The sequence below is a fragment of the Pezoporus flaviventris genome, unplaced genomic scaffold (assembly GCF_033815535.1).
Source record: "Pezoporus flaviventris isolate CSIRO_AGI_PZ_B2104156 unplaced genomic scaffold, CSIRO_AGI_Pfla_v1 ptg000029l, whole genome shotgun sequence".
Classification (NCBI taxonomy): Eukaryota; Metazoa; Chordata; class Aves; order Psittaciformes; family Psittacidae; genus Pezoporus; species Pezoporus flaviventris.
Window position 1 is genome coordinate 18,729,050 of NW_026892577.1, and position 16,991 is coordinate 18,746,040.

General features: G+C 35.5%; 1 protein-coding gene across 5 annotated transcripts in view; it reads right to left on the reverse strand.

Annotated features, from left to right (window-relative positions):
* Window positions 1-380: 380 nt before the first annotated feature.
* The window catches only part of PPP3CB (protein phosphatase 3 catalytic subunit beta), a 42,255-nt gene continuing 25,644 nt past the window's right edge, over window positions 381-16,991 (reverse strand). For 2 of the 5 annotated variants that reach the window (XM_061459421.1, XM_061459426.1), the window contains exons 10-14: window positions 14,894-14,971; window positions 10,238-10,322; window positions 9,267-9,364; window positions 3,761-3,790; window positions 381-2,081 (exon numbers count right to left, since the gene is read on the reverse strand). In XM_061459421.1, the coding sequence (XP_061315405.1) occupies window positions 1,903-2,081; window positions 3,761-3,790; window positions 9,267-9,364; window positions 10,238-10,322; window positions 14,894-14,971 (470 nt within the window). In that variant the 3' untranslated portion in view covers window positions 381-1,902. The remainder of the gene's footprint in view (window positions 2,082-3,760; window positions 3,791-9,266; window positions 9,365-10,237; window positions 10,323-14,893; window positions 14,972-16,991) is intronic. The other 3 variants (XM_061459423.1, XM_061459425.1, XM_061459424.1) reach the window with 3 other exon arrangements.

The following is a 16,991-nucleotide window of genomic DNA, read 5'->3' on the forward strand; positions in this document are numbered from 1 at the left end:
TCCCTTTCTACCCCAAAAAGCAGCCCCAACACACTTCATTGGTTTTGAACATTTAGTTCAAACCAACACCCAAAATGTAGCTACACTGAACACCCTTTCTAGAATCAGCTAACACTGCTCTGTGGAAACCAGCAATGGATGCCCAGTTTAGCAGACAGCAAACAGCTGGGTATTTTATTTGTGAGAGAGAATTCAAAAGCAAAAGAAAAAAATCAGGAATACAATTTAAATTAAATAGCACTGACATTCAAGCAGTTCTCTGCAAGCCACATCTGAGCCTTCAAGCTTTTTTTGCTACCTTGAATTTTGAAGACTATTCCCAAACAGTTTTCAAGGCCAGATTAGACCTGCGTATGCCAAATAACACCCATACACAGTGATAGGAGCCGCAGCCCATGCACAAAATTTATTGTGTGCTACCGTTTATAAAATACTTGAATAGTTCAGAACATGCACAAAATTTCCAACTCAGGGGTATGTACAGATCGTACTTCATGGAAACAAACAAAAAAAGGGGGGGGAGATGAACTCTAGTGACCTAAGTTTCAAGTTGTGTTCCAGGGGATGAGAGGGACATGTAGCAAATGTCAAAATAGATAACAAAGTACAGTGGCAATCAGTACAGTCCATTAGCTGTGAACAAATTAGCACAGGGCTTCAACTTTTATTTTAACCAAGCAGTCCTGTAGATACCAAAATACATGCAGTCTCAAGTTTACACTTTCACTAATGCCTTAGCAGTTGAACAGAGCAATTGCTTACGCGCTGCTTTGCCTAAACAAAAAGTATGTCTCATACAGGTTCAGTTTCTTTTACGGATTGAAAAATAATAAAAAGCTTGCAGCTATTCAGCCCGGTGATTATTAGCTATTTATGCAACCGTAATACTCACAATAAACTAAAAGTACCCATAACATCTAGGTAACCTATAGATGTACATCATAGGTCTATATATTAAATATTTGCAAAATGAAAACATGCATACACAAAATACAATGCCAAGCTTTACAGACTTGATATGAATCAAAATTTACTTAAACAATGTACAAAGTTCAATTAAAAGTACCTTAAAATTAACACTTCCATATTTTTCTTACTTTTAAAATTAGTATATATAATTTTTTTTTTTTTTTTTAAAATTCAAGGTGGGGAAGAGTCTTGAAAAAGCTGGGCAAAAAAGTTTCTGAATTAAATATTTGTTTTTTAAATCTGTGTTCAAGTAATAAACATTCCTACATAGAAATCTTCTGATAAGCTGTAACTAAAAAATACAGTGAATACAATAGAGAATTAGCAACATCTAAGGAGTAAACCTGAGGTCAGCATTTTACTGAGTGACCGAGATTTTTTTTTTTGGCATTTTTTCTGTCTACTTAAAACACAGTTTTTGCAGCCTCAGATATTTTAAGACCATTCTAATCTATCATTTTAAAGACATTTCATGAAACCGATGTCCATTAATAAATAGTTAGCTCTTAGGGTTGTATCTGAAAGTCTGATTTAAAAAAACAAACAAACAAACTACCTATACCGAAAGAAAAATCCCATCTGTAAACTTAAGTGTTGACAACGATAAGCGTAAGATGCTAGTCTAGTTGTGCTTTAGCAGTAACAGCCTCATCCTTTCCGCAGACTTCTGAACTTCAGCAGCCAGTGGTGGAGTTTGTGTGAACAGGCGAGGCAGGCTCCCAGGAGGTCAGGTCGCCATGTAAAGAAGGGGGCTGTTGTCTCAAAAGCACGACGGTTGTTCTTCAGCGGGATCAAGTCAGATGGTTTTCCACCTCATGTGAAGTAGTTGCTTCGAGTGACCCCCCTGGCTATTTCATCTGTTGTCACATCAAAAAGCAGTAATCTAGGAATTCTCAGGCAAGACATGAGTGAGTAAACCAGAAGCTGACGTGGTCACTGTGCATTGTTGTTGCCAGTTCCATTGTTTCCATTGGCATTTGTTGTGTTTATAGTATTAATACCATCTTGCTGAAGAGCATCTTTTCTTGGTGGCATTCTCTCATTGATCCTATCCAAACCTTTTGCTTCTTCAAAACTGCAGATTCTATGTTGCGGAGAGAATCCTCGTATTGCTTAACAAAATGCAAATTTGATATGTCAGTAATAGAAAAATAAGTAGAAAGCATATACTTTTTCTAACAAATGATGTTTTAAAAACAGGTAAGAAATCAGCCAAAGAAACTTATGGCTCTGCATTTGTATTAGTAAAAGCTTCTCTAACCTGCTTTCCTGAAATGTTCAACGGCAATCATGAGTTCAGCTTGTAACAAAAGAACAAAGTACAGCAAAATATTCTGCAAGTAGGAATCAAGGGGTTTAGACCCACTTGATTGCTTCTGTGCATCGCTGGTGTGGCCAGCTATCAACACCAACTGCTCCTGCTGCCTGGTGTGTCAGGCGTATCTTGACATCCCCCTTCTCTCCAAGAGAATGTCGGTAAGATCTAAGCAGCACAGCAAGTGCAGTGGAGGCAAAGCAGCAAAGGATTCTAAAATAGTAGATTTACATCCTGCACAGCATCGATGGCCTGATCCTGCAGTTTTCATGCAGGCAAAACTGCAGGATGTGGTTCACACTTGGTGCTAATTGCGGATGATGGAAATGGACACAACCACAAGCACTGAATTAGCACCGTGGTTAAACAATGGTACCATTTAAATACAAATGTATTTAAAATAAGTGTAGAAAATAGCTATTATTTTGCTACTGATTATTTTAATAAATGAGGTCTGTTGTTGAATTGACACCTGAAAATGGTGGACCACATAATAAGACTGAAGTCTTTGGGATGAAATAATTCTTTGGAGAGTAACTACAGCTTTCCACTCACAACAACGGGACCTCCTGCATGTGTGTGAGCATGGAATACAGCACTTGCTTATATTTTTGGATCTCTGACTTCCTTAATTAAAAAACAAAGAACACAGTCATTAAATGGTGCTTTGCGACCAAACCTGAAAACCCCCAAGGGCAGCTCCCTTAACTGCTATGCTGTTTGCCATTCACTACACTGAATATTGAGCAAGAGGAAATTAAAAGTCTCACCACAAAGACAATAATCTGAAGTTGAATACTCGGAATACCAAATAATTTGACGGCATTTTGCTCAATATCACCAAAAAAGGAGAAATATACTACTTATATAGCACAGAAGCACTGATAATCCATGGAAATTAATAAGCCTCATACTGGCAGGCTGGCGTATGTACTGGAAATAAATTTGGTCAATAAATTATGTTCAAAATCTACAGAAAAATCCCATTACATTTATAAATCTTGCACTATCAGAAACGTTATGGAAAGTTTTAAAAACATTTGTTCAAAGCCATTAAAATAGATTTTATGAGAAAAAGGCATGCATAAACAACCCTCCTTCCACATGTAACCCCCCCATCAAACACAACCTTGCAGTTGAATGAAGAAAAAAACCCCAACACTAAACACTACCATTTTTAAGGACTTCAAGACAACACCACGTATCACAACATGCTATTATACAAAAAACCTACTGCATAATTTGTAAAAACAAACAAAAAAAAGACCAAAAAACCCCCAAGAATTTCCCTAAAATATTAAAGATTATCATCATCCTAAAGCCAGAAATGAATGTTACATGTAAAAGGGATGAATCAATGCAGTTGATTCATCTCTGCTTGTGCAAGTTGAAAGTAAAACACACCCACACAGAGTACTTTTGAATTCCCTCCCAGACACCACAGATCTCTGCCAATGGCAAAGACTCTGATCATACCTTTTTCAGCCTCAATTGCCTCTACAGTGGCTGTACAGAAGTGAGCAGATGCATGCAAAATGAATGAGAAAGATGAAGAGTGTAATATCGCATAGCAGAAAAGGCAATGATCAATTTAATATAGTATGCTACGCCAGATTAGATTACAGTTAGTTAAAATCATAATTAAGGTTTTGGGGAGTTGTTTTTACGTGGATCTTCTAAATTTTAACTAATACAGTTTATCACCTACAAGTAACTAAGAGCCACACTAATTAACTGATGTTATTAATTACACATTTCTCTAAGTTTCCTGGGTTCGTTTGGGTTTCTGCGAGGGAGCAACAGAAAACTTACAGTAGGTTAAAGTTGTGGTATGGATTTTAAAAAGTGCTAAAAATCTCTTTGAGACTACTGATTCTAAAGATTAAAACGCAGTAGTGAACTTCAGTAAATTATCAGGAAGTATACGATGAAAATATTCTAAGAAATTATTTTTCTCTTTATGTTTAGCTGCCTGAAGTTAAACAAGTACATCAAATTCTCACTGTATTTTAAGTAAAAACTTCTATGAGAACTGAACAATGAAATTTAAGACAGGAAATCTAGCAAATCATCTTTACAAAGTTTCATCAATTGTTTAGCTGAATGAAAGACAAATTCTACAGCAGGAAGAGGTTTGGATTTAACATAGTCTTGGTGGGTGAATCAATGTGACTATGAAAAGTTTAGCTTACTCATTTTTTTTAACTAAATAACCATGACATCTACTGCAATTTCTTAGGTGTAAGACCTTGCCCAATCGTTTTAGCTCTAGAAGTCAAAGCTTTAATATAATGTTATTAGGATATAAAACCCCCTTTCTATTAGGGCAGCCTTGCTAAAGAAACCAATTTGTAACTACAACCTAAAATATCACTAAGTTTCAATAAAGATAACAACTTTTTACCTCCCCTGCTATGTGCCATGCCTTTAATACCATATTTTCATAAATATTAACAAAAAATAGCACATATAACGGTAAACCTACTTGTGTAGTGCTTGGTATATATTGTTAGCAACAAATATCATAGCACAGTATTCAAGTAAATGCTGGGGAAACTAGCCATATTAAAAAATACAGCATTAGATCAGAATGCTTTAAACTTAATTAAGTTTATTATTTCTCATTTCCTATCCAACAAAACCCAGACACAAAATTTCAGTTGCCTACACTGTGCCTCAACCTCACTAATGCATAAAATTATAATTTCCACTGAGAATCTCTAAAAAAAAAATAAATTTGGATACTTGCATTAAGTGCTACTGAAATAATGTGGAATGCTTAAGGGTAATGCAGCATTTTAACTCTTACATACTGCACATTCCATGGTAGGGAAAAAAAATAGATTTCCTACAGAGACAAGGGCAATCTCAGAACTAAACAAAAAAGTCTCTTCTATGGATGGTTATTTATTTACACTAAGAGAAAGAATTCTTCTCAAGTTGTAAAAATAGATTAGTTAAGAATTATTTTAGAAAGTCACCAAATACATACTTTCATACTATAATCAATTTGCTGTACAAAACTATGCAGAAAAACCACCTCTTTCCACCATTTCCTGTTACCTGTGAAGTCTTTGTTTTCAATCTTTTCCTGAAAAGATCACGAATACTGATTTATCTCTGTAAATTATGTAGCTTGTCATAAATACAAATTTCAAAATTCACTCCTAGTTCATTCTATGTGTAGTACTATTATTCCAAAAAGATCTTGGAATATACATCACATTTAAGAAAAAGGTGATTTTCAACTTGGCGTAAAAGAACAAACTGACTGGAAAATACAAGCACTTAAGAAAACCCCACACTGTAAAGACTCAATTTGGAATTTTGTTGGATTCTCTTTTGCAGGTACACCTGAATTAAAACTGTATTTGCTGTAAACCCTGATAAACGTCAAGTAAATACTGTATCATACTAATGCAACAGGTAATCCTGATGTCTTGGCTCAGAGAATTCTCAGCTGAGAGCAAATTTTAAGCAACAGGGTTCGATGGCATTTCCATCCTCACTTGCAGCTCTCCTCCTGCTTTATGCAAGGGACAAATCTGATAAAAAATCCTTGCCAACTTTCAACATAAACCTCAAAAATCCTATCTTACTGTCCCCCTGATTAATAGCAAGGGCAGCAATGAAAGATAAGATGTATTTGGCTAGTTCAACTGACTTCTATGGAAGTATTACAGCTTTTCCTTTAGGCTTGTGTCTAGTAGGTTGCTGAATAAGGTTTTAGGTGTTGGGTTTTTTTTAACAAACCTTAACTCAATTTGGAAAAGTTTTGTTGGATTCAGCTCACAGAATAAATCACTAGGAAATGCTACATTAAAGAACAGTACTTGGTTTTTAATATTTCAGCTACTATTATGCAAGCAACATAATTAATAAAAACCATAAATCTACATTTAAAAAAAAAATACTTAGAAACATCCAAAGGGCACGATTGCCCAAGGTCTGTTTTTATTCTAGCACATCAAAGCTGTCAAAAAATAACCTATGATTTGTTTTTCAAAAATACATCCACATATTTCTGAAATTTAAAATAATCATATATTGACTTCTTCCACAGGGTGGAGTTTTGCCCTTTTTATCAAAACTATCTTTTTTAAACTGACCGGTCTTTAACCCTTTCACTAGAGTTCGAATTCGTATTTCACCCTCAGACTGTTCTGCTTTGCAGCCAGAATCTGTTCAAGCATTGCCAATAAAGGCGTTGCATCAGACTGACCCATGCATTTGGTGCCCTACTCTGCATTATGCGAATGCCAAAAAGTTTCTGTCCTTTGAGAATGGCCACTGAGTATCTCACAAAACATCGCAAGTGTGGCTGAACAAATTCCTGAAACAGAAGCGGTATTTGGCAAGATCTAGTACAGATTGTTACTGACATTATGAATTCTAATAGGCATATACGCAAAAATCACGTATGCGTTGTCTCAGTGGTGACTTACATGTGTATGTGTGTGTATATATATATTTACCCTGATAAAAGAAATTCAGCCAAGCTCTCTAGAAAATTCTAGATGTATGCTCCAACTTATTACAGCTTTCAAAGCTTCTGACAGATATAACAGCAACCAGCACAACTAGACCTTTTCTCAATGTGCCGTGGAAGAACAAGCACTTCTAAGATTGAAACCTGGAACCCCATGACAATTCTGTGAAATTTCAAACAAACAAAAGAATAGAATAAAAAAATACTATGTTCTTTTTTCTCAAATCCATACTAGTTTAAATTACTGATTGTGTACTGATCAACATAGTACAATATACTTCAAATAGTAATTAAATATCTTTAATAATAAATCCTGCCCTACTATCAGTGATCATATTTTTGCCAAGAACAGGACTTCACTGATATTATGATGGTTTAGAAAAGTGTTAATTATTGAATTATTTGATTTGTTGTTTACCTCTAGCTTTGAAATTGAGCATAATAATTTGAAAACTACTTTCAGACTGAAACAATAAAATTCTCATCAGTGCATAGAAGTTACTGCAGTTTAGGGAGAACTAACAGTAGGCACAAGTTACTCTGACCGATCAACATGACTAAAACAAATGAGGTATATTAATGAAGTGTATTAAGGAATACTGCCATCAGAAGTTCTAGTCAAGACAAAAACACCCACAAAAATCCAAACCGCATTTTGCATACTTTCCAAATGTCCCACATTTTCAGCAATAACAGAAAGTCGTATGTTTCATGTTAAAAAAATTTTCTAGTCAGTTTGATCCTCTCTGATTTTTATAATGCGACACGGATAAAAATCTGTTAAATGAGTGAGAGGAATGCAGACTCATTTTTTTAAGCATAATAAAGTATCTTATTAAACAATGAAATTTAAACTAGAACATATGTTTTTGGAATAGTTGGATGGATTAGGAAACATACACCATTTCTTATTATAGACACTCACAAAACAATCACATACATACACTGGACATATAAACTTACTTGTAGACATTATATGTCCACTGAAAAAATTGACTTTCAATGTGACATTCATGTTTCAAAGCCATTAAAATAACAGCTTTGGTAGTTTAACAGAAAATGTACTGAAAGACTTTAAAAAAACTACATAAAAAATTTAAAAAATTCAAACAGCCCAAGTCACAAAATGAGAAAAGCAGCTGCTCTTGCAAAATAGATTGTGTAAAAAGTGGCATTCTTATATCACAATCTTTCAATAGTTATAAAATTCAGTGGTCCCATACAACAGTCTAATACTTTCTAGTAAAGTCAGAAGACGGCCAATAGCGAGCCTTTGAACAATCTATGTTAAGAGTGCTGCAGATATGAAGTCCAGTTTCAGACTGGTATATATTAGTTATCCACCACTGTAAGCAGAAATATGGACTTCATTCTTTTAATACATTTGGTACAATCTCACAGCATTTTCCCTGAGCCTAGTTAATCATTTATGGGCCCTACGAAAAATGTGATCCAATAATTCAACAAACTAAAAAAAAAAAAGGAAGAAAAACCTTTTACAAAATATTCAATGAGCCAGATTACAGGTATATTTTGTATAGAGTTTTTATTTTCATGCAAAAAAAAATATATGCACACTTAATAACACCCTTTTATTTTGATTTATTTACAAGTTTTAAATTCAATCCCTTTATTCTCAACTGATTTTATAACAATTACTGAATATTTTTCAAGTACATTATTGTTCAAAATGCACAGACAGTGTGCAGCAGCAAATGCAGCAAACCTCAAAAACAAGGTGCTACAACATTGCTTCTACATCAAGAGACAGACAAGTGTCTGGGATAGTGGTTTAATTATAACACTTATACAGACATACATCTATACCTAGAGAGAGACAGACAGATCTAAGAAAGCAGCTACATCTGCAGAGGAAGGAAACAGCATGTTACAAGGACAATTCAGGGAGGTCAATTATACATAGAACATTTGACAAACAACATAGAGAACAAACTTTGGCATTAATTACCAGGGTACAAAACATAGCGCATTTCAAATCTATCAATGGAGTATAATATGGAACTCTGCAGCCTGTAGCTGTTTGTTTATATTAATATCAACAAGTATTTGACATTGTCAATGAAAATACTAACACATCCATAATAAAACCATTTTAATGGAAAGCAGACATGTAATGATGCAAAATTACATTATATTTTTGTATCTGTAATGATCAAATGCCTCAATACCAGATATATAATAAAGTCACCTCACTTCAGGCATCCGCGCCGCCTGAAAAACTGCGAACTAGGGAAACAAAGTCTGAAAAATGTGGCCTGACACTGCTGAATTAATTTGCTTTTAGTTTTATACCCTGGTTAAGTATCCATTTCACATTGCCTGGTTAACACGTAACACTATGCTTGTATCAGCCGCTAAGACAAGAACTGAAAAGCATAAGAAATTCCCTGCATGCATTATGTGTAGTGTTAGCAAAAGAGTGAGATGTGCCCCAGTCCATCTGAGGCACAGCAAGTTGCATAACATCATTACCACTTTGCAGGGTCTGTCGTCCTCCAGCCAACACTCCACTAGGTAACATTCCAGTGGGAGTCAAACCCTTGAGTGTCAGCACACTTTCACTCTCCTCCCTGGTGTGAGAAAAAAACAGTAACAAAACCTTAAATATCCACTCGTGAAAAGTTGTACTGAAGTAAAATAAGGGATAGGGAGAGCCTATTTTTGCTGTGCTTTATGCATGTCAAGACTGAATGTAAATCCAAACAACTAGAAAGAGGAAAATATTGCTATTCCATATCAGTCTTTCCTCTGTGTATGAGTTATAAATGCTGATTAGTTCTGAACCACATTCTGAGCAATTATTCACACGCAAACTCATTAGCTTTGAAATTAGCACTGAATGTCTCATGAGGTACTGAACACATCTCAGTGGCACAAAACAACCCACAATATTGTTCAAAGCCTCTGTGCTTCAGGAAATTCTAACTTTACAAAATTATCCCTATTTGGACAACTATGTTCTGTGGAAAACTATTTGGGTAAATGTGATCATGAAATTTCTGGATCTAGACAGGTATAAGAAGACAAGTTTCTTAAAAACCTGAAAACAACAAACAAAAACTTGAAACAAAAAGCCACTAGTCCTCAACTTTCTGGTATGCCAGAAATTTTCCAAGGCAGTCCTGACCACCTCCATTACACCCTTGATTTCAATCTCTCTTTTTTTGGTATTTACTTTCCAACACCCATAGCCAATGGCTGGACAAATAACTTGTAAACTAACGATCATGTTCTCCGATTTCCTGAAACACGTTTCAAAAATTACATACAAATATTCTACAACCAAAAATATCAACATCAATGTGGTACATCAATAAGCCAAACAAGATTCCGATGCACAGCTGATTTCCCTGAAAAAACATTTGGCACCTATAATCCCAGAGCAGAGATGTTTTCCTCATATACGTAAGAGGGGGTTTGGAACGCAGAAGTCATGCAAGTACCTGAGAACAGAGAAGACTCTTGCCATCTTGCCAATTGCACGAATTTTGTTTCTGATTATTTCTTTCCGTGCGGCAGCTGTACCTACTTTCAATGGAATAAGAGAGAGTCTCAAGCTCTTGAGTATTTACAGGGTCACCATTTTAAAACACACAGATTTCAATATAAGCGTTTAAGTTCAGTGCTCTTCACAGAAGGCCAGTACCCAACCACTTAAGGGCACAGTTACAAAATTATGGACTCAGAATGCCACCAAACCCACTATTCATGTCCACAAAACACACACAAAAATTTAGAATGCTTACAGTGATTGCCTAAAGCTAGCAGGCATCTGTATTACCGCCACTACAGTGTAATAACTATCAGTAACTCATTTGCCTAAATTTTATACTTGTAATTCTTCACTGGCATCCGTATATATCAAGATTTAGGCATGCAGCCTAATACAGAAACCAAAGAGATACTGAAGGCACAAAAGATAAAGATTTGTTGCTAATTCTTACACAACTGTCCAAGAGAAAACACTAGTTGGTTTGCTTGGTTTTTGGTCATCCCCCCAAAAAGATACCACAAAACAAAATGACAAAGAATGGCAGCATTACATCCCCTAACACCTAAGCCTACGTCCTCATCATTTTATGTTTGCATCATTTCCAGAAGTTACAAATATCAAAGATCTGGAGCAAATTCTGTATATTCCACAGAGCGGAGAGATATCATTTGTGAAAGATAAAAGTGAAGACAAAACTCTGAACGCAGCTGGCGATTGGGAAGGTGAGCCACCTTTACTTGCCTTAAAAAAATTGTATAAACATTATAAAAACAGGAGCTCCTTTCTCCAACACTAAGTGTTGCTGGTTTGTTTCAATGCATAAAAGTCACCCTTCCCCTCATCCTCCACTCCTCCTGACTCCTCAATTCCACTAAAACAGGAAAGGCAGATGAGGAGATACCACAACTAAACTCCTTACTTCTCCTCAGACACTGGGGAAGGAGAGTACTAATCACACCAAGACTAACTCAGTCAACTTTGAATTCAACCACAGGGGATCAAAAGTGAGCAAACTCAGACAGCTGTTAAACATTCCAGATCTTCCATGCAACATTGTTCTTCACCCCGCCTCATTAAAAAGTTCCCAAACTAATTTGCAAGAATGTAAGAATGTAGAAGAGAGGATCTCAAAAGTGGGCAAAGGAAAGCTGCACGGCCACAGACTTGTCTACTTGCATTCAGAAAAGGCAGCTGTGAAAGAACCCTTTTTATATCCCTGCTCACTAGTATTTAGCTTCCATGTGAGAGTACATACACTCCAGCACCAACAGTCACCCTTCTTAAACCAGAGCTGCAAGAGCACAAGGCTTTCTGCTGCACAAGAGTGGGCAGATTTCCTGCCCACAAAACCAAGTAAAATACGAAAGACAAGGCCTGCAAGGGCAAACGACAACAACAAAATCACGTAAGAAGGAAAATACACAGTAGTGACAAAGAAAAAAGGGAGCAAGAGACAACCTTCAAATGAACACAATGAAAGAATCGTGGGGTAAGCCAAGTATTTGCCAATCCATTTAAACCAAATGAAAAAGCCAGGAACTACTGAGTAAAGTTTTTTTTAGACAACTGAACAACTGTAATAAATTGCAGACATCAAATTAAAAACAAACAAACAAGAAAAAAACAAAGCCAAAAAACCCAACAAAAACCACAGAAGGCTCAGGAAAATCTTTGACCAGGTTAAGGTGAAACATTCAGGTCTTACTAAAAATATTTTGTTTAACTTCTAATTTTTAAAGTCTGAAAGTTTTTACTTTCTCTCTTTGAACACGATGAAACAAAAGCTTGAGGATCTGGAAGGAGGACTCCCTCAGAGTTTTGAAAAAGCTAGGGCTAAATGAGGGGCCATCAATCTTTCCCTAGAAGTCTCTTGGTTTTCCTCTTACCTACCCAGAATGATGCAGAGCTGTAACACGTAGGCTGAAAAGATTTCAGGCAGTGCTAATGCCTGTATCTAACTCTGGAACGTCCCCTTGCCTTAAGAGAAGAAAGGCTGGCTTTGTGTGGTTTTGGTGTTTGCTTGGTTTGGTGGTGGGGTTTTTTGTTTGTTTTAACATGATCTTTAATTGCCCCAGCCCTCCAGAAGTACCATAGCCAAGCCAAAAGACCAAAGCTATTACTTCAGGCTGCTGCACTGCGCTTATGTGGCCACTGAATCCTGTTTAGTTCAGAGAAGACTATAAGGTGGCATCTGCTTGCTGAAGAATGTCTTAATTATACCCTATATTAGAGGGGATATGACACAGAACTCTCCCATCCCCCATTCCCAGTGCCTGCACAAGAGAAAAATTTGAAATGCTTATATTATTATGCTCTAAAGAACTCAGAACTTTCAGAAACATCTCCAAAATCTAATGCATTCCCAAATATTAAAAATATTACCCAGAAGTGACAAATTTAAACAGAGAGTAAATTTATTTTATTAGGTAAGTAACAGAAGAATTTTTCTGCACAGAATTATCTACCCTGAGATTTCTGAAAAACAGGTGACAGACCACCAGGATGGCAGGTTTCTACCATTCTGTTTCCAGCCACTTCAAAACTGTACATACAATCGAAAAGTACCTTTTTTGACATATCAGTTGAAGGAAACTAAAAATACTACGCAAACCAGGTTTTGGAACATTGTATAAACACATTCCATGCACAACCTCAAAAAAATCCTCATGATAAAAGTATTAAAGAGCAAGACAGACAACTGAACGCTCCCTACACATGCAGGACCAAAGATAAAATTTTAGAAACAGGTAAAAGAATGAAATTCTAAAACAAAAAGAAAAAAAAAAAAGGAATGGAAGGAAGGAGGAGAAAAATTCATGCACAGAAAGACAGATGTCTTGGAATATGACTTCTGATAGCAAAATACAGAAGCTTTTATAAACATCCCATTAAAACGGGTAGTAATAATAAAGGCTACATATGTCTTTCGACAGAAAGGTATTTTCTGCATTAATACTTATACTGCCAGGTTCTATGAAGTCATATTTCAAAACATTCCTACTCTGTCTGGTCTGTACCTTTTTTATTGCCATATATGAGTCGCTCTTCAGATGGAGAGTCCAGAAAAAAAGGAAGTGAACGATGGAGAAAAAGGTGAGTGAGACAAATAAAATAAAGATATTTAACTTGGCAGTGGTAATAAAGAAGGAATGGAGAAGAAATGTGAAAAAATAAAGTGGAAAACTGCAACACTTAAAAATGCATTCATCAAACAAGAAGTGGAATTGTTGAGTGTGTTTTAAAATTTGACAATAAACAAGCTTGAAAGTCAACAGTTTAAAAAAAAATAAATCCATTCACATAGAAAGATAAAGCGTAGACAGTACCTAGGTGCAAGAGATGCATCAAGCAAAGAAAGTGTTAAAAGAGACAGAAGAATAAAATAATTCAAATTAGGAAACTGCAACTATCATACTGAAGTCAGGGCATGTGCAATCAATTGATGACTGCAATTATACTGGACAACATGGAATACCACCTAACACTACCCTGCAAGTGATTGGTATACTTGCTTTGCACTCAGTTTAGCAGGATTACTTGAATGAAAAACATAAATTAATTGTTTTCAGGATCACATTTGAGACTATCTCTAAGTTTTCACATTCCTGCCAACAATCTGAATGGCAGCAAAATTCCAGTGGCTCATAACCAATGCACCCCAAACTAAACCACACAGCTGCTTAGCACAACACTATTCTGCTACTAAATTTAAACACAATAGTTATCAAACATTAAGAATGGCTTCATGTCTCTACTATCTTTATAAATGATCCCTTAGTGTTCCTCAGTGGCTGCTGAAACTTTTCTTCCTCCTCCCCCATCATCAAATAATCCACCAAATCAATTGTTGTTGGATAAAAGGAAGCAAGTCTGAAAAACTTTTAGGTGTGACATTAAGCACTACTGTAAAAACCCAAAAAAATGAAGTGTGATATTTTAGGTCTTCATGTTAATGCTGCTTCTCAATCATCATGTTGCAAACATCTCCTTAACAATCTACTGTATCATAGTTTAAAAGGTAATGCTATAATTCAATAAATAAATACGTATTATACAATGTACACATACAAGTTATCCTTTAACTTTCATGCTTTAAACTGAAACAGTAAGACTCAAACTTGTATTTCATACTTATTGTATACCACTTTGCCGTAAGAAATATTATATATGACTTTCGCCTACATCCCTCCTGAAGAGCAAGCATTAAGAAATTTAACATCTCATAATAAATTCATTCTAATGACTTTACAAAGTTTAGTATTTTTAAAATTTAAAATGATAAGAAATCATGAAAAATTTCCACAAAAAGTTTCAGTTGTAAACAGAGATCAGGTATTTGTAAAGAATACCATTAGTGTTTCTTGATTACAAGCACAAAACCACAACTCCCTTCCCTGTCCCCCAAAGTATTTCTGTTGCACAAGAGCAGGCAGATTTCCCGCCCTGAACACAAACCCAAGTAAAATACAAAAGAAATCTAAAGAAAAATTTGAAGCCAATTTTATTCAAATTCCAAGTAGTATTACACCAGCCTAAGCCAATTACTCTTTCACAAGTTACTACCATTAAAAAGATATATATATATATATCTTAAAGTAACCCCTACCGTCAAATTGATCTTCCCCCTCTGTCATCAGTTCATCATCAGAGCAAATGCTCAAAACGTTCACCAACATTTCTGTTACTGTATAGGAAAAAAAAAAAGTCTTAATTCAATCCCTGTAGAATTGTACATATTTTCATGCACACAAGATATAACCAGTCACCAGCAATGACAGCGAATGAACATCTCACATCACAGCTATTGCTCAATAACCTGCTTTCAAAAATGTTCTTCTTGCTGTGCATTGTCACTGAATTTAAAAAGCTCAGAAATATAAGCTAAAAATTACACCACCTACCAATCAAAGACCACAGCAGAGCTTTCTCTCCTATCATACAAGGAGTTTTTTTAGATAAGGATTGTCTTCTTGTATATTAGTATTTTTACATTAGGATAAGTACTTGAACTAGAATTTATACAAAATTTACTTAAATAAGAAAGTATTTTGACTGCTCAAGTTTAGGTTTAAAATGAAAAAGCTGTTCCATTCCTGGCACCTGCAGGCATGTAGCAGAAGCACCAAAGCAGAAAAATATTATGACATAAATACGATGCAAATTACATGTCTTTTTCAACTCCCCTTAAAAATATCTACAGAGTGGATACACAAGCTTGCCCCAAAAAGCTTCATTTTCTTTCTTCAGGAATCTCCCTGTTCTGCCAATCAAACTTGCTCTCTTATATCAGGCTTTCTTAAAACAGCCAAACTTCTCCTCCCCCTAAAGCATTAAGAAACCTATTGCAGAAGTTCAGTCAGATGGTTAAAAAGCCTGTAAACTGCTATCTACATTTATTCATGACTAATTCATACACTTCCTACGTTACCTGCTAGGGTATTCTTCTCCATTCTTGGAAGTTACTCTCCACTTTATTGAAAAAAAAACAAAACAAATCCCAAACCCCCAAATTATTTGATTTTGATCTGTTCAATGCAGACCAGGCAATACTGACACTGTATCCCTCATCAAAAGTGAAAGCACGTACTTGTCCAAGGGCAAACTACAAGGGCCATAATTCCAGCAACCTTAAGCAGTCAATGAGCAACTTATTTAACAGTACTTGGGTGTTCCCTTACCAGCAGCATAAAAAAGGGCAAAATAAAAAGCACCTACTCTTTGTTCTTGAAAATGCTATCTATTACATTATCAGGTAAATGAGACACATACAAAAATCTCCTTTCAAATATGAGGGCCCTCTGTTTAAAAATAAAATAACCCGTTGAGTGGGTTAACCGTACTAAGAATTACCCAAATTATTTGTGTTAAACTGCTCATTAAAGACAATATAAACAAACCCAGAATCCTAGGTTTATATGACTGTAAATATATCATCTCAAGAATACTTTTCAAAGAAATTTAAAGAGCTTTCCAGACCTCTTTTATAAAAAGAGCAGTTTCTGTCATGGAGGATTTTAAACAGATCCAATAGCCTCCAACCTCACTGCTTTTTCCCTGAAAACAAGTGTCTCAGATTCAGAGTTAGCAACTCTAGGGCAGGAGAGAGGGAGAGAGATGAGGGAAACGAGGAAAAAAAAATAAAAAATCCATACTAAATTATCCTTTGTACAAGTAAAATAATAACTGAAAAAGGCATCTTTAACGAAGGTCAATCTGTTAGAACTCTATAAAAAAGTTATAATTTTACATGAACATCTCAACATAGTTTATACCTATAACTGTACAAGAGTAATAATACATTAATTCAAAAGTTCAAAGGTACTACTTAACAATGCATGTATACACCCTCAGTGGAACTGGTAATTTCTGTTAACCCCTCTGCTTTATTGCATGCAGCTTATCTTGACCAAAACAGGTGAAGTAAGCAACCAAAACCTGTTGTATTTCAGTCTATCCTTTCTCAGAAATGCATATTCATTATATGCCTCAGAAAGGCATTTTCACATACCAACCCCCCCTCCAAATCAGTTTAATAACTTCACCAAATCTTCTGTCTGATAAAGACAAACACAGATAATCTTTTTTATAAAACCCATGCAATTAATCTCTCATTGGTAAATATACCTAAAAAAAATATAAAATCTTCCCAACATCAATCTGGGAGAAACAGAAAAGATGCCCACTGATGTGTAGCTTTTGCTTAC